This window comes from Podarcis erhardii (genome assembly GCF_964252035.2).
Source record: "Podarcis erhardii genome assembly, chromosome: 3".
Taxonomy (NCBI): domain Eukaryota; kingdom Metazoa; phylum Chordata; class Lepidosauria; order Squamata; family Lacertidae; genus Podarcis; species Podarcis erhardii.
Window position 1 is genome coordinate 65,999,562 of NC_138507.1, and position 27,274 is coordinate 66,026,835.

The window sequence follows — 27,274 nt, forward strand, 5'->3', positions numbered from 1 at the left end:
CACGGGTGCAGGGATTAAACTTACTGTCACCCCTATGCAAATGACTGTCGCTCTACACAAGACTTTCAAATTAGCATTGAAATGCCAGTGGGCTAAGACAGTAATGCCTTTGGAATAATCAGTGTTGAATACAATTGACATATCACAACTGTTTTCTAAAATGAACACATCATTCTTACAAAACACAGACAGCCCTTTACATATCATTGTGGTGGAAATAGATCAGTTTTACTGCAGATGGGAATTTCCAGGGATTTCTGGATATAAACTACCAGTTCTTTCTCCTCTAGACAAGTTCCTCTAATTGTCTGCCAACTCTGCCATGCTTGTCATTATGGATTAGTGCTGAGTTCAGAAACAAAAAGTGCTTCGCACACACACACATGCATCATATGCAGAGCTTTTCATATATGCATAAATCAACAAGTCAATGGCACCTAGAGGCAAAGGTCAGAAAAAGAGTAATAACAGAGCTCCATCATTAGTGCTGGGTTAAATGCTAACTTTATTATGTCTCTTTATTTCTTTATTAGACGATTGCCAATGCCACTAAGGCTTTTATAGATTTGCTCTCTACTATTAGTAATCCACAGTAATGATCTGACACTTTCCCTAATGAATTGATTGCAAGCAGAACTTCCATACAGGGCTTTTGAAGAAAGAACTGGGGCAGGGCAGCTCAGGTAGCCTTCCAGCAGCTCTTGCTGCTCCAAACTAGAGGACTACTGGGCAAAGATATTGGCGTGAACAGAATGGATAGGAAATAAAAAGTCCACAGGAAACTCATGTGTCTGCCATCTATAGAATAACATGCATAGTTGTGAAGCACACAGCCTGCTTAAGCTGTGTGTGAATTAATTTTATCTAGGCCATCTTTCCGTGCACAATTCCTAAGGCAGCACAGGAGCAGCAGCCATTAGAATCAATAAAATCTAGCAGAGAACCAGTATTCTCAATCCATAGGTTCTAGTTCATTAAAGGCTAACCCAATAAATAACGTTAAGACCTGGCTAGACAATGTCGTGCCTTCTGGTTGTTGTTGGACTACAACCACCATGGCCAGTGGTCAGGGACAAAGTGACTTGTAGTTCAGCAACAGCTGGTGGGCAGCCCATTGGTTACCACTGCCCTAGCCTGGGCCCCATTCCCTTCCACCTATTTACGCACAGAAGTTCCTGCAAAAGAGACTGGCCTTCCCTCAGAATCTTCCCCATATTCACTACCCTTCCCACAAGTTCTGTTCCTATTTATTTCGATAGGACTTATCAGTGCAGGATAAAATTCCAGTGGATTGTGCCCAACTATTGTTTTGTATCCTACATTCAACCTACCCTAATTGCCACTTCCCAGCATTGCCCCTTTGCTGCTGCCTGTGCCTCCTTGAAACAGCATTTATTTAAACTGAGTGGCTGTAGCCCCTTGGAGTGTGACAATACCAAGCATTAGCAGCAGAGGTAGGGTTATAGTGCTAATTTGGATCTTTCCTTTAGATTTGATTATGGTTTTATTGTAATATTGATTTGACTTGTTGGCTTTGTTCTATTTGAATTTCCATGGCATCTGTTGTAATCAGGGCTTTTTTTCAGCCGGTACTCCAGAACGGCACCTCTCAGCTAGCCTTGGAAGTGTGGAGAGTGACCTGACCAGCTTCAGCAAATCTCTGCTGCACCTCCAGCTCAAGAGGAGACACACAAACTCCAACTACAAAGGGAACGTCTTCTACAGACTCTGGAAAGGGTCTTCTCTTGAGCTGGAGGCATGGCAGGGCTTTGTTGAGGCTTCCCAGCCTCCCAGCCAGGGTTTTTTTTTCCAACCAGAACTATCTCTCATGGAGGTCTCTCCATGCCTCAGTGAAGAAAAACCCCAACACTGCTCCGGCTCACACGAACCAGAGATGTGTGTACATGTGTGTGTTGTTAAGTTGCCCAGTTGTGGAGCAGCCTCAACAAGCATCTGGCTGGTGAGGAGAGCCCCCACCCCATCCCAAAGAGATCCACTTTGGACTCTGGGGTTGGTGTTCTTAGGGAAGTGCGTTCTGGCACCTTAATCTGAAAGGGGGAAAACTGGTTGTAATTAACTGTTTTTATGATCCAGTATTTTAATATTTATTGTAAGTTATTGTTGGCATTGTCCAAGGTGGAAAAGCACCATATAAATAAAATTAAATTTAAAACTGAACTTATGAAAGGTGTGATCCTGTGGGTTATTACTTAAACTGATGTAGGAAACAATTCATTTGTTTCTTATAATAATCCCTTCTATGATTTTGTTAAGAACATATATTTAGACTTCAATTCCTCAAAGAATTATGTTGACATTCTAAATGCTTAAAATTAAATCTGTTAAAGTAGAACTAAGTTAAATTGCTTAGAGTGTTACATTTATTCAATCATAACTAATAAGTTCAAAACCAATATATGACCCAGTTATTGAGTTCTTCTACCAATCATTGCATAGTTTTAAATAAATAAACATAGCAAAATTTTAAAGGCAAGGGCAGTTTACATTTATAAGCCCATAAAGCACCATAACTTGTTTATGGCACCATTAAAATTACTTATTTCCACAATATTAGTGATGGCACAGCTGCAGAAAAGGCACTGCATTGCATGTCCCCTGGACCATGCCTAATGTGCAGCAATGACACAATGGCTTCATCATGTGTAATGTACAGCAGTATAATTCTTTGTAGTGAGGCATAAATTATATTGCAATTTATTCCCAACAATAGATTCTTGCATAAGAATAATTTTCTCACTAGAACAGCCTTCAACAACCTAAGGAAGTTTTGCATTACACCTCCCATCAGTCTCATGCCCATAGTGGTAGGGGCTGGTGAGAATCGTGGTCCAAAACTTTATGAGGGCCCCAGGTTGGCAGACACTGTGTAAGAAGGTGTAACTTACTTCATAAGGAAATTTGTTTCCATCTAGATCTTATTCTCCAACTCAGCTCAAATTTGACTTTACAGATTTGCAGAAAAGTTAGAACAGGACCAAACTGTCACCCCTGCTTAATATATACTGCCCACCCGCCTACCCCCAACTGCCCACTTCCAGCCAATGTTGAGTTCTCACACCATCTGGAATTGATGGCCATAATTATCAGAGGAGAAAAAGGCAAAAAAAGTAAGTGGCTGATTCCACTTGATTGGTGCAGATATGTGCAAAATAGTGCAGAAGCACTCAGTGATCCATTGGATATTGATTTGGCCATGCACATAACCTTTGTTCTTGTTTTCAGCATAGGAAGTGAGACAATAAACAAAACAATTTCAATACCTCTTGGTGGAACCATACAGAATCAAACACCTGTCATTACTGTGGTTCTCGTTATTTCTTTAACGCCTGTCACAGTCTCCTATTCTGTCCATGTAGCAATTTCTGTAGTGGCGATTTCTGTTTAGCAGCAGGAATTGAGGTTAAAGCAGGTCTAATTTAAAATTGCAGTTTAAATGACTGATGTATGTTGTATAAATAGATAGCTGACATTTATGCATTTGAATACCTATGTAGTATCAAGGCACTGTCAGACTGAGTCATAGATATACAATAAACCTTTTCAGTTGCATTCAGTTGATATTTCTAAGGCGTATATGGGGGGGATGACAAAATAATGGTAGCATGGTAAGGAAACATCATTTTATAAATATTTGCAAAATGACAACAAAGCAGGAAAAGCAGTCTAGTCCAGTTTGTATCCTGTATAGAAAGGCCTGTGAATATTCTATCTCAGTGGCAAGGAAACAGCCTAATTCTAGCTGCATAAGAATTGGTTTTGTCTTTAGCTAACACTAGAAATTGAGAAGCTCTTCAGAGCTTTGGGAATTTAGTATTACAAAATCTAAATTGCCTTAAGTATATATTCTTTGGGGTGTGAATGGGGTGATTTGTTAACTATTTGGGGAAGACTTAGTAATATGATCTTGTCATATATTTCAGCGTGAATAAGGCCTTCCAGGTAATCTTTAATTTTGTTGTTTTATTGGGGGAGAAATGTTGGAATGACTGTCATGGCAAATGTGAAGACTACTTTAGACCACAGCAAGCTGTTAATAACTGGACAAAGTGTGTGTGTTTTCCCAAGTGTCAACTTTTCTCATGCGAGTGTGAAACTGTCAAGATGAAGAGGACTTCCCAGAAACTCATTTGTACTGATGTAAATTCCTGGTGTTATACATGTGCACCCCAACACAACTTGGAACACATCTGTATTGAAGCAGGCTTCCACACATTTATCACTACCTAGATGAGAGGACCTATGTACAAACAGGTACCGTGTGCAGGACTAATGGCTCAATTCTGCAAAAGGGACTGCACTCACACAACATTGGTAAGAATGACAGGCAACAGTGCCAACCAGCTGATTGGGAACTATATCGGTCTGCTGTTCACCTTTGCAAACAATCAATTGGCTCTTTTGCTAATTATCCGACTAGGGCTATAGTCATAGCAACTTTGGACTTATATACTTAAATAGGGTTTTTGTACTCCTTTGCAAAATTAAGTCATGCTGCTTCAGTTTTTTAAAGTATAGGCTACTTTCCTATTTATCATATAAATTATAGTGCCAATTTCCTTAAAGCTTAATCCTCTCATCTGAGCCTTATTTGTTGATGGTAGTTTCTTTTTTAAAAGGTTTCTACATGCTCAAAGAATCGTTCTTTAGCCATAAATATCTGGAAAAAGCAAGTGTTGCTTCCACATGAGGCTGCAGAAGAATTCTAATTAATCTCTAGAGACACAGACTATCTGTTCATTGGTTATGTTTGGCTTTTTTTACAAAAAGATATTTCTTGCAGACAAAATCAGGCCTTTCTAATCTTTTTACAAACAGTTTGATTCCCCCAGCACTAAACGCTGTGATAAATATCTCTAAGTTTCTTCATTAAAATGAAGTTTTTAAGTAAATCTTAAACACATTAAAAGTGGTAATTACAGTGGTAAGGTAATCTAGATAGAATATTAACACTTTAAAAAAAAAAGCTAGTCCAGCTGCCCTTCCACACAATAGCTTGGCTTAGATACAGAATGAGCAGGGTCTCTTCCCCAGGCTAGATGGTTAACAGCTGGCTCTCTCCAGAGGAGATGGACAGCAGCAAAATACACATATTGGAGTCAGGAATGGTGGTAGGTCCTCATTCCCAAGCCTTCCAAATGTTTTACCAGCAAATCATTTATTTTAAAGGTGCACTCAATAAAATCATGATCAGGCAGAACACATTTTGAGGGGTTTAGAGCTGGAAAACTTCATAAACAGTTCAATTCATTTCCTCTCCCCACACCAAACTAGCATGTTCTGTAATCTGGCTCCAGCACTAGACCTCAAACATTGGCAACCCTAGCTATATATAGGCTAGATTATGAAAAGAACAACTAAATCCAGCATTGTTGTATATAGTCAGCCTTCTCCAGCCTAGTGCCAGCACTACGCTGGATGGAGCTGATGGGCATTTTAGTCCAAAACATTGGGAGGGCACTAAGTTGGAGAAGGCTGATCTAGGCATAAGTGTCATATTTATTCGTTGAGTGCTGCAGCATATTAATACCAGGCACTGTGAGGGAGGTAGGCAGCTTGAGACTTTTAAATAGGGCCCTGACTCTTTTTTCTTTCTTTCTTTCTTTTTGGTCACCTGCTTTGGGGCAAATGCGAAGCCAAACATTAAAGGTCAAAAATGCTGTCGCTTTCTGTGCTTTCATAGGTCATATTTATCCTGACAGTGTTGACAACTATAGTGTACAGCAGCACAATGTGCATATTGGATTCTTCACTGCTAGCAGTAGAGTTTAAAAGGCACGTGGGGGAAGAAATGGAAAAGAAAGCAGTAAGCACTGCAATGCCATTATAGAAATTGGAGCAGTAACACAAATACCGAAAAGAATATAGAACTGGGGAAAGTCCAGAAAATGGCTAGTTACAGTCGTTTTTCATGGAGCACTCAGCTAACACTGTGGATTTGGCTACTACAAGTTGTGATGGTGACCAGTTTGAACAGCTTTGAAAGAGGGTTAGGGAAACTCATGGAGAATAAGGGTATGAATGGCTACTAGCCATGATTGCTGTACAGTACCTCCAGTATCAGAGGCAGTGTGTCTCTGTATACAAGTTGCTGGAGTTCAGGCATGGGAGAATACTACTGTGCTCATGACATACTTGTGGGCTTCCTTTAGGTGTCTGGCTGGCAACTCGGAGAACAGAATGCTGGGCTAGATGGACCTTTGCTGGGCTCTTCTGTTCCTTAAATAAAGATGCAATTGTTACATACTTTTAGGCATCAAAAGAAAACGTTCCTCTTCAACCAGGCCTTTGGCTCATTATCATCTTACACCCCTTTTAAGTGTGTTTGTCGGGAAGGGGCTATTGGTTTATTGTTCCTGTTTTCATTATGTATTTTGTGTTTTTGTATTGTGTTTTTATGTTGTGAACCATCCTGATATCTATGGATGAAGGACAGTAAACAATGTTAATAAATAAAATAATATTTTTATTTCTAATGAGACAGTTAATTCATGTAGAGTTTGGATTTGATATCCCGCCTTTCACTCCCTTTAAGGAGTCTCAAAGTGGCTAACATTCTCCTTTCCCTTCCTCCCCCACAACAAACACTCTGTGAGGTGAGTGGGGCTGAGAGACTTCAAAGAAGTATGACTGGCCCAAGGTCACCCAGCAGCTGCATGTGGAGGAGCGGAGACGCGAACCCGGTTTCCCAGATTACGAGACTACCGCTCTTAACCACTACACCACACTGTACTATCCAAGCCAGTCCTGGAAATTATGCAATCTTATATGGTATGTCCAATGGAATGATTTAACATTCCTCACAAAAGAGCTAAGCATAACATTTGATGGCAGCTTATTAAATAAAGAAGAGATAGTCAACACAGTGCCTTCCAGATTTTGTTGGACTCCAATTCCCATCTGCCTTACCCAGCATGGCCAATGGTCAAGGATTACGATGTAGTTTCAACAATATCTGGAGGACACTACATTGTCTGTCCCTCCATTCTCTGTAAAATACATTTTCAGTGCTTGGTGGTTGTCAGAGAAGCAGTTTTATAGTACAGCTCAGATATACCTTGTGAGTCATTTAATTATCTAAATAAATTGATGTGTACTTACACTATATGGAAGTAACAAATGAAAGTTAAAAAATGGAAGTCAAATATAAATGTGTACTGTATAGTGCTTCATTTCCACATATTAGCATTATTTATTTACTTACTTTTATAAGCCTCTCTTCATTCAAATAAACACCCAAAACTGGTGGTGAAAAAATTAGCACCAATGAACAAAGTTCTTTTCAACAGAAACTTTTATTTGAGATTCTTCCACCTACAAGGAGTGTGAAATTTAAATATTAGAGCTTTATTTACCGTCTTACTAAAATCAGAATGCAAGTTCCTTCTCCAGTGTTTGACAGCCTCTTAAGATGCCCCTTCAAAAGCACAAAAGGGAGCTAGCAATGCAACTTCCAGTGAAACACCGTCTTTATGGTCTTGGGATATCTGCCAGCATCACAGAGCACTGTACACAATGATACTAGAGGAATGCCATGCATTATTCATATGGTTTTAATATACATCTAAACTTGAAATATTTGTGAGCCTCTTTGTAGGCATCTTTGTGGGAGGCTTTCCTCTAAGGAGGAAGAGAGGAGGGTTATTTTTGCATACAATACAACCTCATTTACCTGGAAAACTGAGAAAACAACATAGTCAAGATATCTGAAAGCAACTGAATTATTTCCATCCTATTCTTCTTTGTGGCCATCCTACTCTTCTTTCCTCATCTTCTTGGATCAAGCCGTGATTGCGGTAAAGGAGTAGCATATAAATTGCATACTGGAAAGACAACAAAATGTTCCAATTGTAGATTTAGCTGAGGGGGACAGAATCAGGTATTGGCTTCATCTGGCGGCTGCTGAGGCCCTGGTACTTGATGAGAGCCCACCCACTGAGAGGTGAAATGATAACCACCTTCAGATATCTGTCGCATGAAAGATGAAGCAAGCTTGTTTTCTGCTGCTCCAGAGGGTAGGATCAGAACCATTGTATTAAAATTACAAGGAAGGAGATTCCAACTAAACATTAGGAAGAATTCCTGGTGGTAAGAGCTGTTTGACAGCGGAACAGACTACCTTGGAATGGTGTGGGCTCTCTTTCATTGGAGGTCTTTAAACAAAGGTTGGATGGCCATCTGTCAGTGATTCTTTAGCTGTGATTCCAGTGTTGCAGGGAGTTGCACTAGATGACTTTTCAGGACTTTACAATTCTGTTATTTTATGCTAAACCCTGACTAGTTGTCCCTGACAAACATCAGCTACTAAGCTCAGACCCACTGGCAGATCTGCAAGCCAATCTTCCTGTTATCATCCACTGCAGCAAGAACTGGGAACCTGTGTCTCTCCAGATGTTATTGGACTCCAACTCCCATCAGTCCCATGCAATTATAGTCCAACAGCATCCCTGCTCTACAACTCAGTTGCTTCTAGGTCAACCAGAAGACAAAGCCTTTTAGAAGTTTCTAAAAGCTCCATTTGATATGGGATTTGGGAATTAGCCATGGTATCTGGTCACATTGGGACTGGTGGGGCAGAAAGCAGGGAGGTTAACAGTAGACGGAAACAGCTAATGACAGGGTGAGTGAGCCAATTAAGTTGAGTTTTGTCCCCATCTTCTTCTCTGCTGAGTTCTACAAGGTTAACACTGAGACTAAGGAGGTGGGACCTGACAGGCAGTTCTATACCCTGGACTGGTTGGCAGACAGGCGGGGCTGGCTGAGGGCAGACTGAAGTTGATGAAACAGTTCAACTTAATGAACAAGCCACCACTGAGGGTTATTCTTGAAGCAAGCTTAACCATTACTATCATTGTTTGTTAGCAACAAGGTTTAGAGAAACTGGGGTTGTGCAGATAATGTTGGTTTCATAACAAGACTTCCTGTGAAGCTGGGTTACTATCACATATATATTGGTTACTTTAATTGGGAAATGAATCTCAGAGTGCCAATCTGGCAGCCCAATGGATATGCAGTTTAAAGTGTGTGTACGCTGCTTACACACACTCCCTTTGATTTTCTTTGAAAGGTCTCTTTAAAAACATAATCAACGTGTGTTTCTCACAGTAAAGCTATAATGTGCAGTTGTTAAAAGCAGGTGTTTTATAGTAGCATTCAACCTTTACTTCCATTTTTGAAAAAATCAAACCCAATCTATTTATGAACATGACTGTTGTATGTACAATGAAGGTAATCAAGCATTTTTCTATAGCCTCAATTTCAGTCATCAAAGAACAGCAAATGGGCATCCACTTGCAAGAGTTAAAACAGAAGGAATTTTATAATTCCTTGCACACTCATATTAACAAAGCGAAATAAATAGATAAATATATACTGCTGTAATTTATAAGGCAGAAGAATGGTTTATAAATTAGCTTTGTTTGAGAACATCTGTTGTACATTTGTACTGACTTGCACAGTTCTCTCCTAGAAATAAACTAGATTTACAGTACAATGTGGCATGGGGCTGTTCAGAATTCCAGCCTCTCAGGGCGTGTATGCAGTGTGTGATACTGTGCATTCGGTGCTGGATGCAGGTGCCTTTTGGGGAGTGCTATACACCCTACGTCACCCTCACATCATCCCTGCCCCACCCTATTTGTCTAGATTCTGTGCATTCTGCTGGAATGTATATAATCTGTTTTGTGCTGAGAACACACCTCTCAAATGCTTGCTGCATACATATGTACACAGAGAGCACGTTCTCAGGCCGCCTTCTATTAGAGCAGATCTAATGACATTGCAAGCTAGCTATGCCATTCCCTCTCACCGTTTTTAACTTGTCTCTGAATGAAATAGGGAAAATAGAAAGCAGTAAAGTCACCTCTGTATACTGATATGTATCCTCTGTATATCAGTATAGCAAGACATCAGTTTCTAGTCCCTTTTTCAAAAGGCTGCAATATATATTTGTTTGCTGCCCATCTGACTGGGTTGTCCCAGTCACTCTGGGCAGCTCCCAACAGAGTACTAAAAACGCAATAAAACATCAAACATTAAAACCTTCCCTAAACAGAGCTGCCTTCAGATGTCTTCTATAAGTCAAATAGTTGTTTCTTTCCTTGACAGCTGATGGGAGGGTGTTCCACAGGGCTGGTGCAACTAGCGAGAAAGCCCCCTGCCTGGTTCCCTGTAACCTCATTTCTTCTGGCGGTACCTTCACTGCTCGATCTCAGTGTTGTGCACTTGTTTGAAAACTTGCCCACCTGTGTGCAAAGACAACACAGATATTAGCTACTGCTGTAGATGATATTGTGCAAAGTTGTGTACAACTGCAAGCTGCTGTGTACAAAGGCTTTATGTATACTATACACAGCCTCAATTCCATTAATCCCCGCCCCTATATTTCCAGTTCTGCAGCACCATAGTCATTCAGCTCTCCATGTCTACTGAGTATACTCAGTCTTCATTGGGCAGATCTTTAAAAACCTCAGAGTTCTGCCATGTCTACTGACTGATACTTGTCTCTTGTTTGGTGTTGTTGCTGCTATGGTTACAAAACAACCAGCATTCAGATAATTGATAAGCCTGTTGGTGTGTGTGTATGTGTGTCTGTAATGTATTGGGGTATATATGTAACATTTATGGCATACCCTCCCACATTTCTCAGGTGAAAATAGTGACGTCCTATTCCATACCCTCTAACATTTCTCCGATGAAAATAGGGACATTCTAAGGAAAAGTGGGACATTGCGGAATCAAATCAGAAACTGGCTTCTGTAAATCCAGGACTGTCCCTGAAAAATAGGGACACTTGGAGGGTCTGTTATGGTCGGGTGTCAAAACTTCATTAGTGCATCCAGGAAGCACAAAAAACATTGTGAGGCTACAGATCAGGTCAGTTTGTATCAGAACTTGCAAATATTGGATTTCTTAAGCATCCTTAGACACAGCCCATGTTGTTAGATGCCTAAACTTGCCCTCAGGGCCATATGTGGCTTGCAAGTAATTCCAACACAGATTACAGTTTTTCAGGATAGAGGCACATCAAGAAAGTGTTTCAGTGGCTCCTAATCAGCTTCTCCCTCTTCATTCATTGTGATTAGCTTGCATTGTGCATTGGCTGAGACATTTTCTCCTGCCAATCGGAGCAGACAATACTGGGCTAGGAAAACAATAATCTGATTCATTTTAAAGCAGTTTGGAGGTAAAATTATACCCTAGTGTAGTATTTGTTGCAAAATTGACAAAAGGTAGCCATACAATATAGGCCTCCTAGAACATTGTCACCTGCAAACAATGTCCCCAAATTTCAGCCATTTAATTTTTTTTCAGTGCACAAAGAAGCATCTAGGACCAAAACCAACAACCATATTTCAAGGAAACCATCTGAACATGACATGCAAGGTGCTTTGCTTATTTCAGCTAATGGTATGTGTTGGGGTCAAAACTTTTCATCAAAAACCTACCCGGTGATACACATTTAAGTGCCCACCTAGGGTTATCTTTTTGAAAATGAAAAAGTGCCCCGCCCACAAATATTCCAATAAATCTATTGATGTTTACCACTGGATTGTGTTTTATCTTCTCCAGTGTTAATTTATTGAGGGAGGGGGATATATATCCCACAGCCTTTACAAACAAAAACTGGTCCAGGAAAGCAGACTTCTGAAACCATCCCTTTGGTTTGGATTGGAGATATTTTACTCTCCTTTGGATTCTTTGGAATTTAGCTTGGGGTAGAAACATTTCCCCCAAGAAACCATTTGTGGCAATGTTTTACAGGGTTACAGTTCCGCACTCTGGGAGTAGCATGGTATGGTAAGGAGGTAGGAACATGGCAGAGAGAGAGAGAGAGAGAGAGAGAGAGAGAGAGAGAGAGAGAATGTAGTAACAATAGGACAGAGGGGAGTGTTTTGTGGCTGTGGGGGGCAGGGGCAGAGGTTGTCAGAGAAGGAAGTGTATTTGTAGTGACTTAATAGGATTTTTGTCCATATTTCTATTTTGTATAAGCTTTGGAGCTAACCCCCTCTTGCCTCACCAAGTGATATCTGTTCGTGTGCATAAACGCAAGTAGAAATGGTCTTCCAAACTGAAAGTGCAATATTTACAACTTCATGGTAGCATACTATGTAAACATAATTTAATAATCCATTAACCTTTAAAGATTGTAAAGAACAAATTCCGTTTTGTGCATTTTTGTTTATGACCATTATTTTGTCACTGAAACTGAACAAACGTTTACTGCCATCTAGTGGAAAGAGAAAAAGTGTATATTACCTCTGCAAAGTAGGTTGTTCTGCACCTGTTTGCCTTTAGCGGCCTTTTGAGCATGCTGGTCATATTCTCTATAATTGGCTAAATGAAATTTTCATTACTGAGGCTATACACTAGCAAAACTAGTCAACCTACATCCACAGAGTTGCTTTAATTTTGCTTTTATCTTTACAAAATGTGAAAGGGCTTTAAAAATGTGAAAGGGCTTTAAAAGATTTGCATATAAATTGTTATTATTTTTGCCCTTTTAGTTTGGCTATGATGGGTAAGGCTGCAACTAGTGCAGAACACAGCAGCTTAATTACTAATGAGCTTGAATTGCTAAGAGCATATTATCTTGCTTCTTCAAAAGCAGCCCTGACTCCCAGTGGGGAGCTTTGGACTTCAGCTTTTTCTCTGAGCCCTTCGTTGCTTGGCCCTATCTTCCAGAAGAATCCCTAGGTTCAATTATTGCAAATTCCTGCCTACTCCCTCCCTCTGAAATGAGATCAATCAGAACTCATCCAAAGAGACTCCTTATCATTCCACTCGTGTCCTTTCTGGTAATCCACTGAAGGTTGTAAGTGAAAAGGATAGTCTCATCATCCCAGGCCTCTGGATGACTCTGCTTCCAGGCAGCCCCTTGGTCTCCCTTGGCATGGCTCCAGCTTAGGTCTGGATCTTTGCCTGGGCAACAAGGGAGTATTTGGGCATGATTTTGTGACTCTCCAGTATTACTGCCAGACTATCCGCTAGTCTCTCTACCTACGGACATTCCAGTCTGCCATCTGTGTGCCTGCATTGCACCATCTGTCCGTGCACCATTGACTTTCAATGTAAACTTTATACAGAACTGACTCTGAGACTCCATCTTGCCCATCCGGAGTGTCTCTCCAACCTTCAGTTTACACTTTTTGTCCTCCATCTGTTGCTGCTTGCCTTTGACCTGGCAGTGACAAAATCCATGCAAAAAGATGAGTGGGAACTTTATCCTCCGTGGCTGCTTCACAGTTATAGAATTCATTCGCCCAGGATACTGAGCAGCCATGCCAGCTCCAAGTTTCTGAAAAGCCATGGTTAAGATGGGCTCCGTTCTCCTTGCCACCATCACCACTGTTGGTTTTCTGCATCTGATCCCCGCCACTTAGTTGTGTTCATTCATTTAAGTGGGTCTACTCTGAGTAAAACATAGCTGAATCCCACCCTCTGCCACTGCCGGAACACTCAGAAAGGGCAGGTGAACCAGCACTGACAGCACAGAGGAGGATCAGCAGGTCCAGGAGTCTCCAGGGAACAGCAGTGGGACCCTGAAAGCTTGTGAGCCACATCTGATGCCAGGGATACTAACCTCTGAAGGAAGCCCTGCTCTGTAATGATTAACATTCAATGGCATTAAGCTCGTCCACTGCATGAAGGTGTGCCTTTAATGTTTTAATGATCGAGTAGGTGTTCTAATTAGTTGCTTTATAGTTCAAGGTTGGCTTTAGTCTTTTCATTTTTTTCCCTGATGCAGCCCCAGATTAATGTAATAATGACTGAGATTCCTTTATCAGTTAATTCCATGTGATTTGTACCCTGCTTTTATTGATGGTTACGCATAATTGGTACATGAAGCAGTTTATGCCAGTGTGGCTACAATGGCATTGTAAGGCCCTTTTTCAGTTCTGCTTGTCACTTAAAATCCATCACAATCAATTTGTTTCACATCCTTGTGTGCAGCTGGACAAAAGTATCTCGGTGATGTCTTTAAACACCACATATCTCTGCTGCTTAAATTAATCATCCTGAGTCTTGTTCCTTGACACTTAGAACCATATTTCCTGTGAAATAGAATATAGATAGTAAATTTTCAATGTTCCTTAATAAAGAATGTGCAGACACAGCATTAGAAGTGTATTTTGGAAGTGGGAGCTGGCATCTCACAGTTAAGGGAATATTATTGATGCCACACATGTTTCTATGGTACACAAGATTTGAATCAACTGGTAGTGTTGGCATAATCTGAAAATCATTCTCTTCTTTACATATTCATGCATAGGAACCAGCATTTGTATTTGCATTTGTATTTTTGTATCATTTCAAAACGCAAATAGCAACCCTGTTCCCAATGCAATACATTCCCAGTTTTGCCATAAAACAGCTGTTCTCTAACCACGATAGCCAATCATATTAATTTCTTATTGTTTCTTCACATCCGAATTGTACTTTCAGAACAAATATATACATGATGCTACCAGTATTTCAAATACTGGTGGGACTACTTTGCTTTTCCCAATTCACGTGCTTCCGGCTCCACCTCCAACGCCCCCAAGAAATTAGTGCAAAGGTCCGAAGGGCTTTGTGTATATATTCAATTGAATGTGCTTGGAATTTTCCCCCATGATCAGAACTCAACAAATTAGCTGAGTTTTCAGGTTCTGAGTAGGGTAGTAGGGAATTTGAGACTTCACGGTGCAGGAGAGGCAAATTCAGCTTAAGTTTAGGAATAAGCTAAAGTGCTTGTCAGTATACTGAGGGAATGACTCAGATTATTTCTGAGCTAAAGGAAAGATGGTCCATGGGTGGCATGCCTAATGCTAATTGTGGGCTGGCACTATAATTCTTCATAATGGGAAGTGGCCAGTAAATCTATGAAACAAAAGTATTCTTCTCCTCCAGGTTGTGCTATGTGTGCCATAGAGCTAGGACTCTACTTTAGTTCCACGTGCTTCTTTTTGGGGTGCTTCCTGGTGCAGGAAGTATATCCATCCTTCTCCCTTCAAAATTTTCCACAGGTTAGAACACGATGGTTGTTATTTCATTAGGAGGGGAAAGGAGAGGCTGTGTTTCTGGTAGTAGAACAATTTACACTTGCCAGGTGTTTGGAACAGAATGGCTTTGTGTCTTTTGTGTTCAGGAGTTTTCATGTGGGTGGCAGGAAAAGAGGGAGATTCTTAGTATGCTTATATGACTGCCATGCAAGAAGATAAATGTAGGTATATGAAACAATGGTTTGCTCATTCATCTTGCCTTGCCAAACTGCTTATACTTTAATTGCTTTAACTCCCTAAAACACATTTTTCTTCCCATTTTAAATGCACCACATGGGTATCCCTGAGTAGCTGTTCTGTCTCCTCACAACTCAGGGGAATTATTTGCTGATGGGGCAAAATCTAACAGAGCACTCTGACAGCTGATGGTTGGAGGAGACCTGTTAACTCAAAATTGCAGGGATCTTATTAAATCTGGCCCATCTGGACCTGGTGTTGACCCTGCCCCTTCTGTGCCCTTAAAGGAATATTGGCAGTTATCAGCTCCTATGGTGAGGAGGACAGCATTAAGAGTGTTGTCTTACAAGCTGGAGGAGTTTGGCAAAGCAATATCTTCTTCCCTAGAAGGTCCAGGAAGATGGGATGGTGTTCTTCTGAGTTTGAGGGGAAATTGAGATCAGAAGGCAGGACATCAGCCATTATTGCTGACGGGTTCTGCTTATTATGTGCAAAACACTGGCCTTCTGAATCTGTGCCAACATATACCAATGCATTGACATTTCTGAACATTTCAAACAGGTTAAGAAGTGTCATAGAGTCTCTCCAAAGGGTGGCTAACCTGTGGACCTCCAGATGTTGTTCAAATCCAACTCCCATTAGCTGGCATAGTCAATGATCTGAGATGATGGGAGTGGTAGTCAAACAGCATCTGAAAGGCCACAAGTTAGCTTATTTCCTGCCTTGTTTCTTTTAGAGCAAGGATGGGTATCATAAGGAAAGCTATCATGAACTCAAGAATTAGCCAAGATTTTATGCTGCCATAAACCAATTGAGTTACATGATCTGAGTGATACACACCAGCATAATTTGTATCACTGCATGGGATCCTGAAGTACACTCCTCTGATTATATGCAGCTTTGTGTGCACCCCCGAAAAATATTGTTGCTCATAGCAGTGGCTTGGTTTGCTCATGAAACTGGCCCAGGACTGCAGTGACTCTCAGAGAACAGATTGTCTTACCACATTTGCATCTAATTTGTGGCAAAATCCTTCTTATAGCTTGACAGTGTTAACGAACAGAGTCTACAGTGCGCAAGGTGCACACACATAGGCTGCGTATGTGCAGTCTGTAGTGGCAGGGTTCAAGTTGCATATTCAGGGCCTACACTTATAAGTGTGTTAGCACTGTTCACTAGTTTGTGCCAACAAGCTTAGATCTGGATGGCCTGCAGACACAAACCCGTTCCTCCTTTTCCAGAAATTGTATATAATTTGTTGCGTGAACAATCCTAATGATTTAGCTTTTCAGATGTTTGACTTAGCCATGTTTTGACATATCAATCTCATTGTGGCAGTCCATCCTGCTTTATAGCATAAAAGTCTTCCCATAGTGCTTGATGGCTATGTTAATAGGATCACAGCAAGTTTCTGCAGTACTAGTCTGAGAAAACTGTGTATAAAAATATGATATGACAGGTTAAAAGAGAGGGGAGAGACTGACTGACTCCTCTTATTCTGATTTATTTTTAAAGGGTTTGTTCCAAAGTCAAATAACTTGTTTATATTTCCCTCAGAAGCTCTCTTGTGTATACCGGTAAATTGTGTTCACTTCTAGGATCAATCAAGGGCACAGCCTGGGCATCATAATTATGATAATTGGTAGCAGTATGCAGTTAATGACTGTGAAAGGAATAAGTTGAGTGGGGAGCAGGCAGCTTGAGGAAAGCAGTTTGAGCAGAGATGTTGGAGCACATTTTGTTGGACAGCCATTATTGTACTTGGGTCTACTTGTATAAAAGCAAGGAAAAAAAACAACAAAGGTATTTCACTTTGCCTTAGTTGTTTTCGTATAATAAAAATGATGTTATGTTTTTGCCAGCAGGTCTACTACAACTCCTTCAAAAGACAGATTGTTTTCTTTCTCCACATTTTAGAATTCGGTGCTAAAAGGGCTCTGGAGATGCAAACAGAAAAGTCATTACGTAACTGTAATCAGGGGTTTTTTTTAATGACATTTGCAGACAGCTGTCCTTAATTTTTATACTGGGGGGCATCCCCTTCCCCCATAGTTTAGAATACTGTTTGAACTTAGATAGTGATTGGTCATTCTAAATAAAAGGAAACAGCCCTTCACATAACTAAGGGTCATGTGAACTGGCCCTGAAGCTGCATTATAAAGGGCCCATTCCCTCTTCTATTGGAATAAAACTATATTAAAAATTCTACTTGTGGTATAAGCAACTGCATGCTATAGGTTTAAGAAATCTCTGAGTTGTGTATGATCAAAGGCATTGAGTTGGCTTTCAAAATGTTCAAACCTCTTTTTGTGAGTAGATCAATAAAAAAAAGAGTACTACAGAAATGGTGCATAAAGATGATTCATTTCTCACCCTTTGCTAGCTTTCTGCAAAAGGCTGCAATTGAACTTCAGACTTTTCACTGAATTACTTTGCCTCGTTCTCAGTAAGCATAAAAAGATGTTTGATGGATGGTCACTGTGATCTTGAGGAAATAGCCTGTTTCCTCATCAGAAAAGCTCAGGTTTTAAAAAGAAATCAGGAGATTTTGAAGTCTACAGTCAGTTCTTCTTTAATTCTATTTAGAATACCTTCCGTTCTTTACTTTCAACTGAAATTCTTCCCATTGTCTGGCAAGGACATCTACAAACCAAAACTGAACAAACAACACAATCCTATGGATTTTTACTTGGCAATAAATCCAACTATGTTCACTGAGGTTTACTGCCAGGTAAGTGGGGATAGGATTGCAGTCTAAGTCAGTTTTGCTTTATTTTCATTGGCATTTTTCTACCGCTAAGTGCAGCAGAAGCAGAAGCAAAACAAACAAAGAATAGCTATTTTGTATTCCTTATAATAAATACATTCCTCCTCTTTAAAGTACAAATCTGCATCCTTATTTTTCTAAACATAATTACTGGCGCTATGCAGGAAGCTGATAATCCATTCAATTAAAGAACAGAAGGCAAGGTACAATACAAGAACTCTGTAGGGACGAGAATACAAATGATCGGACATTGGGCTAAAGAGCTGAGTTAAAGGAAATATTTGAAACTCTTTGGCCTATATTCACCCAGTTCTAAACAATAAATAAAGCACTGGAGACATCCTGACTGTAATTGGCAAGGCCAGAGGGTTCACAATTCCTTGCAAAGAGACAATGTTGTCTGTGTTTGACAAAATGTGAGGCCAAATAAGAGAGATTCAGTGGCTTGGCTGCAGATTTCAAAGGAGGGGAGGGGAGGGGAGTGGGAAAGAATAAAAAATTAATAAAAATTAAAAAGCTGCATTTCATAAGCTGAATTTTGGCATTTTTGAAAATGAAGAACTTTTGCTGTGCAGCAAACTACAAATATTGTGCTGAAACCTCCTCCCTTTTTAACAATTATCTGGCTGTTTTAGACTAATAATTAAGAGATTTACAGCCTGATCACATCATCTCATTTAGCTGCTTCAGAGCAAGCTGAGACATGCACCACTTCTAGCATAATTGTGTCCAAAGCAAAGGGGCTCAAAGGTCTTCAGCCATGACCTACTTGGCTTATAAACTTCCACTAAAACCCCTTTGCAGCAGTATCTCAATGTTGTGCCATTGTTGAGGGACCATTACCACTCTAATAGGCTACTCCAGGCTTCCCCAACATGGTGCCCTCTAGATGTGTTGGGTTGTAACTTCCATCATTATTGATCCTTGGTGATACTGGGTAAGGGCACCATGTTGGGGAAGGCTACACTACTCTAATACCACTCTACCATTTTAATAATTTGTAAGTAGTGGGAGATGCCACCCTTTTCTGCTCAACTGGTTAGAATGAAGGATGCCTGGTGGAACGGTCAAAGACTAGCAGACCAACAGGAATTTCTTCTTGTGCCAGCAATGGGAGCTGAAATCCAGTCCTACACTCTACTGACACTCTGCTGCAGAGCATAGGATTATGCTGTAGAACTACTTAAAACAAACACTGATATCAGTAAGCACTACTGCTCCCAACCAAGTACTATCTCTTTGTCCTGAGGCTGCAGTTGATGTATACCCTTTCCCATACATATTAGCTCTAGCCAGCGCACAAGAGGCAATAGTGAGAAAGAACACCGTCTATCTAGCAACACAATGCCATTCGAGCACAATGCTCTTAAGAACATAAGAAGACCCTGCTGGATCAGGTCAAGAGCCCATCTGGTCCAGCATCCTGTTCTCGCAGTGGCCAACCAGATGCCTGTGTGAAACCCACAAGCAGGACCCAAGCAAAAGAGCAATCTCCCTTCCTGTGGTTTCCAGAAACTGGTATTCAGAAGCATGCTGCCTTCTATACTAGCCTACGGCTACATATCCACCCAGATCACAGTCCTGAACCAGCTTGTCCCGCCCTCCCCTCCATGCCAGCTAATTGTTAAAGCAAAATCAATCTGGGAGAGCAAACTACATAAGAAACTCTGATATAACTAAAGAAATTTTGTGGTGGTGATTAGAGGGCCAAATAGAGTAGCACCTCATATTTACCTTGGAAATGAAACTTCCAATGCAAATAGCAGTAACGGGGGTCTCAATCTAGATCAGGACTACTGCAGAGGACAAAGGATTTAATGCTCTCCATGACAAGGTCCTCATCCAAACTGATGACTCCATATCAACAATTTGCTTTTTAGAAGCTATTCATGCAGTTTCTAATTGCAAGAATGATATTGCATCTAAAATGTAGAAATAATTGTTTCCAGCAAGTTTGGGCATGGCATTGGATTCAGCTGAGTGTTTTACTCCCATGCAAAAACACCGGGTATTTGCAGAAAGTTTAAAAGAAGTAACGCCTCTTATAACAGCTCCCTTAATTTTCCATGCAATATTCCTAAAGTGCACAAAAAGTTTGTATGTTCTGTACTTTCATTCACATTGAACATGCAGTATCTAATTACAAACATCTGGTCTGATATTTGGTTTCCTTCCTCATAACACCCACTAAGAGGTTGGATTTTGCATATGAGAAACAGTATATGTAGGAGTGGCCAAGCTGAATGACACATGGTAACTTGAGCCGAACATTTTCAAATACGAATAATGCTGGGGGGGGTGTCTATTCTTTCCTTGTTTCCTTATTACATGTTTTGCAAGCATCCAGTCAAGTGAGACATACTTAACATTTGAATCACAAAATAAAATGCCACAACCCAGATCGTTCTAAACTCATTTGCCGTGGAGTCTCTTTGAGTCAGGAAGTGCTCAGTAAATTCTGTTCATAATTCTCTTCTGGCAGTGAAACGTTTCCTTTCTGAAAAGGAAAAGATAAATGGCATTCACTTTTCATTATGGATACTTTTGCAAGCAAGTCTGTGTTTGAGAGGGAAGTGGTAAGTAAAATGGATGCTGAGTAAAAGTGTGTTTCTTACTTTGGAAATTTACAAGTTTAGGAATCTCAGATGAAAGTGGTTGTGCTGTTTAAAGGATCCAGGCTATCTCAAAATGGAAAAAGTCATTATCAGTCTTTCAGTGTTTTTGTACTGAGGATTAACTATAATTTCCCATTGGTCTTGAAATGTAAAATAAAGCTTTCTTTTAACACAGTATTATAACCACTTTTAAGAATAGAATATAACAAATGAAACTGATTTCTTTACTGGAATTTAAAATATATCTCTCTGTTTGTGCATCTGTTGAAATAACAGCTTTACTTTAGGTTTATATCTCCCTGAATGAAACTGTTGAAGAAAGTAGTTAATGAATTTGTTTTAGTGGAATACAGTAAAATTATTTGTGTGTGTTTGTGTGTGTGTTTTAAATCAATTAAAAGCTGCTTTTCTAGCACTGGGAGTCTGTCACTAACACTAATAATACAACAGCCCTGACCAAAGCAAGACTCAAGGTAACAGGTAGCTATTTGATTTTTCTGCCCTTCAAAAGATTGAAGTGGGGGAGGGGAAACTATTCGTGTAATATGGTGTGGATGACCTGCAATTAGCAGGACCTCCTGGTATATCCTTTCTTATTAAAACCAGATTAACTAGTTTGCTAAGCAAGTACCAGATGCGAATGTCTGTCCCAGGATTCCTTGGTGTTTGTTTCCATATATTTTATGTGTTTGTTTATAACTGTCTATGTCAACAAATATATCTGCTGTGCATGTGTGTCAGGTTTGGGCCATGTTTGACATTAAGGAGGAGGGGAGAGGGGAAAAGGCCCTGGGATTGTGTCCTCATTGAGTTGTATCCACTTCCACCCATGCAACTTAGTCCATCCATTTTCACTGTCTAAGCCCTCCACCTGAAAAGCTGGTTCTAGGGATTAGGGAGCCTCTGGCACATGGCATGGAGGGCTCAAGGATCTAATAAACATAGGTGGTTTTACTTGTACAAGTAGTTGTGCTTGTTGCTAAGGCAGAAGCAGATGCAGATGCAAGGCAGAGGACTGTTATTGCACTTCTACATCTTTTTCAGATTATCTTTTGGGGGGAATCCCACTGAGTACTATGGGAGGAAAGTGAACCATGGCAGCTTCTGGGTTGGTGTAGCTTTTTCCTGATTTGGGGGCATGTCAGAGAACTACTAGAATGATATTGAATCCAGTGCCTTCCCCTGGTCCATCTCTGGCATGCCCCCTTTTCAACCCTAGTGATATCAGAGCTTTGAGGTCAGGAAGAAAGGGCTACAGAAATTTCCATGGCAGAGGGAAGAGGGCATCCAACATTAGATCTCTCTCACCCTCCAAGGTCAAAACTCTCATGATTTTGATGGCCCCTTGGGGCCATCAGGTCCCAGGGACTGTGGAACAGAAGGGTGAATATGTCTGTAATTGTTTCAGGTGGTGAAATAATTAAGACATCCCAAGAGAATTGTTGTTGTGCACTTATAGATAACAGAGCTTCAGAAAAGAAGAATGAATTGGGTAATCTGCACAGATGCACATCTATATTTGTGAGATCACTGGGATTCTTTGTCTCTCATTATTTAAATTTAAATATATTATTGAACAATAATATAAATGGCTTTTTTTCTTACCTAAGAAAGAAGGGCACAAATCAACTAAAGTGGAACACTTTAAATTTCTATAGTTTTCAATAGGTGAAGATGAAACATCTGAGAGAGAGGAAGAGGTCCGCTGGGCCTCAACAGTTTGAAAAGAAAGATGCTGGCAACATAGCAATGCTAGCAGCACATTTGACTTTTCAAACAGTTGGGGGAAGGAGGGTCCCAGTGAGCCTTTCCCGTCTGCAAGGGAGAACTCTTCACCTATCAGTTACCCTCTCCCTGGTCCCCTAGGTCAATTCTTTGCCCTATGAGGAATGGGAATAGGTTAGTGAGCAGTGGAGAACAGGATGCTCAAGTAAGCAGAATCAAGGCAAGTTTCACCACCTGCAATGAATCTGTGCCTTTTGGGATTCCTAGCTTGCTGAATTCCATGCCCTCTTTGATGAACAAGGTGATACCACCTCCAGCATGTCCTTCGCTGCCCTTCTTATATAGTTTTATATTCAGAGATAATTGTTTCCCACTGGTTCTCTCCATTCCTACAGGTTTTTGTAGTGTCCCACTATGTAGGGACGTGGGTGGCACTGTGGGTAAAACCTCAGCGCCTAGGACTTGCCGATCGTCAGGTCGGCAGTTCGAATCCCCGCGGCGGAGTGCGCTCCCGTTGCTCGGTCCCAGCGCCTGCCAACCTAGCAGTTCGAAAGCACCCCCGGGTGCAAGTAGATAAGTAGGGACCGCTTGCTAGCGGGAAGCTAAACGGCGTTTCCGTGTGCTGCGCTGGATCGCCAGATGCAGCTTGTCACACTGGCCACGTGACCCGGAAGTGTCTCCGGACAGCGCTGGCCCCCGGCCTCTTTAGCGAGATGGGCGCGCAACCCACGGCTGGCCCGTACGGGCAGGGGTACCTTTACCTTTACCTTTACTATGTCACTATATCCTAAGCTTCTGGCTGTACTGAAATATTCATGCTGTGCTTAAAAAAAAATTACAAAATCTTGTTACTTCTTATCCCACATTTGTTGCAGGATCCCTGTTTGCTAGTTTATAGAGGGAAAGATATCATGCTTTGATACCAGATCTCCCCACAGTAGTAGTACTCTAATGCAGATCAGGAAAGCATGCAGTTAAGATCTGCAGGTAGGCTTTCAGCTAACAGTGTCAGACTTGCAGTTGTATGAGCAGTTCAAAGAGCTCAGCCCTCTTCCCCTTTAATTAGCTTCAGTGGTAAATTACAGGCAATCATTATATAGCCGTTAAGTGTTCTTTGCAGAATTAATTTTCCACCCAGAGGTCTCTTGGCATTTAGGAAGACGGTTTTGAAGCAAGAACTGTAAAGGGGAAATGGAGCAAATGTGGAACAATAATGCTATTGTTCACTCTAAGCTTGACGCTGTCAAGATTGCATGTGGTCAGTATTAGAGGTGTTTGTTTGTTTGTTTGTTTGTTTGTTTTTTAAAGTCTGAGTCCAATGTTTGATTCAAATAATTGGAAGCTCCTACTGGAAATACCCTTCCATCCTTTGGTTTCGAGTTTTCCCTAGGCACAGTCACCATATTCTTAAGCTGCCAAATTCTGCCTCAAATATCAGGTAGTGCAGCAGTAAACTTGAAAACAAATGATATATGCACACAGACCAGGCCCTAAGGGAAATCTCTGGAGAGAGAAAAATGAAAAACTCTGTGCCTGTATTGTCAATAGATGACACTTTCAATCTTGCAGTAGGACAGGAGTCCCTTCTATACCGTTTGAGAAGCTTATTCTTCTGCACTCAGTTACAACTGAATTCCCAACCAATGTTATTTGACTGACATGAACACTTAGGAGACATAGTATATTCTTCTCTAAGAACATATATGTATGTGCACCTTTCCATAGGAAGGGATCAAGTCATAAATGCCCATATGCTGGTATTAATATCCTGCCTTAGCTCCGCTGTAATTGTGATACACACTACAGCCATTGTCCTGGGGAGTTCCACTGCAATCTCCTTCACATGCACACCAATCTTGCAGCCATACCAAGAAGTCATTGTTCCTCCTGATTCACCAGCTCCTATATCTGACACAGGTCCTGGACTGACAAATTTTCTGCACCTACATCTTCTTAAAAGACACTTAAAAGTCTGTTCCCCTTTGCCAATATCTCTCCCTAAAGGCTGCTTGGGATTACTTTATGCTTGTTTTTTTTTTTACTACAATAATGCTTAAATCTAATTACAAGTTTAAAATTGTCCCTGAAATTCAGACCTTAAGTAACTTATTTTGGGTAACTAAATGCATTCCTTTTAGACAATTGGCTCACTGGGAAGCAGGCAATATTTTAAAAATTAGGTTGAAGGCTGTATGCTTCCCCAGAGAAAAGTCAATATAGTGATGTGTTTATCCTGTGCAATAATAATATTTGTCCATGTGAGAATATGTATGGGGATTTCTTGCATACCATATGGCTTATTACTATTCTCAATCCAAACAGTAACAGCTGCTGCAGTTATGTGAGATGAGTTTTCTCAAATTGGAGATATGCAAGACTAGTGGATGATGGAGCTGCTGCTGTCTATAGATTTATTCCAAATAGCATAATTGTCAGCTGGCATTCTGTCCACCATTTCTTCTTTCGAGCATTTTTTGTTTTTGTGTGTTGGGATACATTTTTTCTGGAATAAATAGCAAAAGGCTTGTAAAGAAAACAAGGCATTGACTGAATATTTCTGAAGAAAATAAGAAGTGGTGCCACAAACAGAAGACACATTACATTAAGTAACAAGTAGCATTGCAGCCTAATCCTATACATGTTTTCTTTTAAATAAGTCTGATTGTTTTCAGTGGGGCCTGCCCCCTGGTGCATACAACTGCAGCCTTGATGTGACATATTTACTAGTATCATTTGACATTTAAAAGTGACAGCAGATCTACCCCTTCAGGAAAAATTCAGCTTGGGGGATGGGTAGCATGTAATGCATATATAGGGTCATAGATTCAATCCCTGGCATCAATAGATAATGTTGGGAAAGCTCCTAATCTGAAACTCTGGAGAGTCACAGCCAGTCAGTATAGACCAGAAGTGATCTACAGGGCTCCAGCTTCCATCAACCCCAGCCAACATGGCCAATGGTTAGGTATGATGGGACCTGCAGTCCAGCAACATTTGGACAGCATGACATTGGCTACTTCTAGTGTAGTCAGTACTAAACTAGATGAAGCAATGGTCTAGTTTGGTATAAGAATGACGGACAAAATAGCCCAGCCATTGCCAACTTGGATGTTTTGTAGTACAACTCCCATCAGTCCCAACTAGCATGGGCAGCTGAAAATGGGACTGGTGGGATTTTCAGTCCATGACACCAGTTTGGCAAAAACTGGTATAGTCACTATTATCATAACCTGTGGCTGTGTAGCTAGGAATATTATTTTGTGTAATCTGGTTGCGTCTCAGCTCTTTGCGTTTTCCATTTATGTTCAAATTATAGGTATCTCTTATTTCCCAATTTCTGTCGTCACTGATTTCCAACTTATACTCATTGGTGAGGCACTGTTTGTTGCTTCTTTCAGGCCTTAATTGGACATTTCCATAAATATTTGAATTCTGCTATCAAGCACTTGAATAGGGTGATTTATCAATGCCACTCAATTCTTTCAGCATCAAGAGAACATCCACATATTAAAGAACTGGTTTGCATACCTGGCCTTTAAATCCAAGCTTCTTTTTGGACGTGGCATTTAAACCTCTGTCATTTCAGTCCCAGTTCAGTCATCTGCACTTTCTCAATATACTAGGCAGGTGAAACATTGTATTCATTAGGACTTATCTCACTAAAGCACATTCAGAAGAGGATGGAAGGCTTATAAGGAACACTCTGTAGAAGTGTCCATTAGCAAACAAAACAAAAACAAAAAACACCCACAAAAGTCAAATGCAGGTTTGCAGCTTGATATTTCACTGACAAGTGAAATACGATAGTTGTGGAGGTGGGTTTCTAATAGCACCATTGTGTTACGGTTCAAAGGGTCTGGCAATGCAGCTCTTGGTACTGGTGTGAAAGTCTAAAGCTCTTCCTTTTAAGTCAACTGTATGATCCATCTGCAGTTCAGCAACTAACTTTAGGGCTTCTACATGCACATATGTATACACATATCCACACCAATACTTCCAAATCACAGAGCTTTCGTATCTCTTTTGGACGGGCTTTTTACTCTATATGCTACATCCTAAAAACCATTTGCTACTCTAAAACTTGATGAATGGCTGGATGTGAGTCCACCCCAAACTGAAAAGGCATAATATTTAAATTGATGTGTGCATTTTGAGGTGACACAAATAGTGCTTGATATTTGATGGACTAATCACACATCTGGGACACTTCAGCTACTGTACAAAGTCCTCTGGAAAATATTCTCAAGAGGATGGGCCACCAGTACATGGTTCATCACTTTCCCACTGCCAAAGGAATATTTTATGGCAGTAAAGAAACAAGCTAAATAGTGTAGATAGAGCCTGCTCACCTTCCTCAACACTGCTTGGCTTCTTCAGGCAGTAGAGAACTGGAAGAAGCAAGTCAGTGTGCAAGCTGCATGAGCCAGTCAAAATCTGACTGGTCTTCTGGAATTAAAATAGCTAAGCTTCACTTGTCTTATGTGGAATAGCTGCAAGAGAAATTAATCATGACAAGAACTGACAGTAACATAAATTGCAAGACAAAAACAGCTCCCAGTGCAACTAGTCAAGTGTGAGGAATATACTGAGCTTTTGTCCTTTCTATTTGTCTGCAGTACCAGACCCAGAATCCCCATAATTTTCATTCTAAGCATAATCCTTCAACATTATGGTGCTTTGAACATCCCTTGCAGCACAGTATGATTACCCCAATCAGAATCACAAATAGAGCAATCCTATGCTCACATTGTGCTGGGACCAGAGCTACACTGCCGGAGACATGCAAAGAGATATGTGCTCAGTCCATAAAGGAAGGGGAGGGTTGAAACACACACAACCAGAAAATATAAAATGGTGTGAAAACAGATGTGTTCCCTAAAAAATACACTAGTGGCCACCACTAGTGGCTGATCTGCCACTGCTCTCCT

At 40.7% G+C, this 27,274-nt stretch overlaps 1 protein-coding gene across 3 annotated transcripts in view; it reads left to right on the plus strand.

The window, feature by feature from the left end:
• Positions 1–27,274, plus strand: part of SASH1 (SAM and SH3 domain containing 1) — a gene marked incomplete at its 3' end in the record, with an annotated part of 506,774 nt that overhangs the window by 307,347 nt on the left and 172,153 nt on the right. Inside the window, exon 1 of one of the 3 annotated variants that reach the window (XM_081854315.1) lies at positions 20,427–20,582. The exons of the other annotated variants lie outside the window; for them this stretch is intronic. Within the exon in view, the coding sequence (XP_081710441.1) occupies positions 20,541–20,582 (42 nt within the window). The 5' untranslated portion in view covers positions 20,427–20,540. Of the gene's footprint in view, positions 1–20,426; positions 20,583–27,274 lie in introns of those variants that run through there. 3 annotated transcript variants of the gene reach the window in all.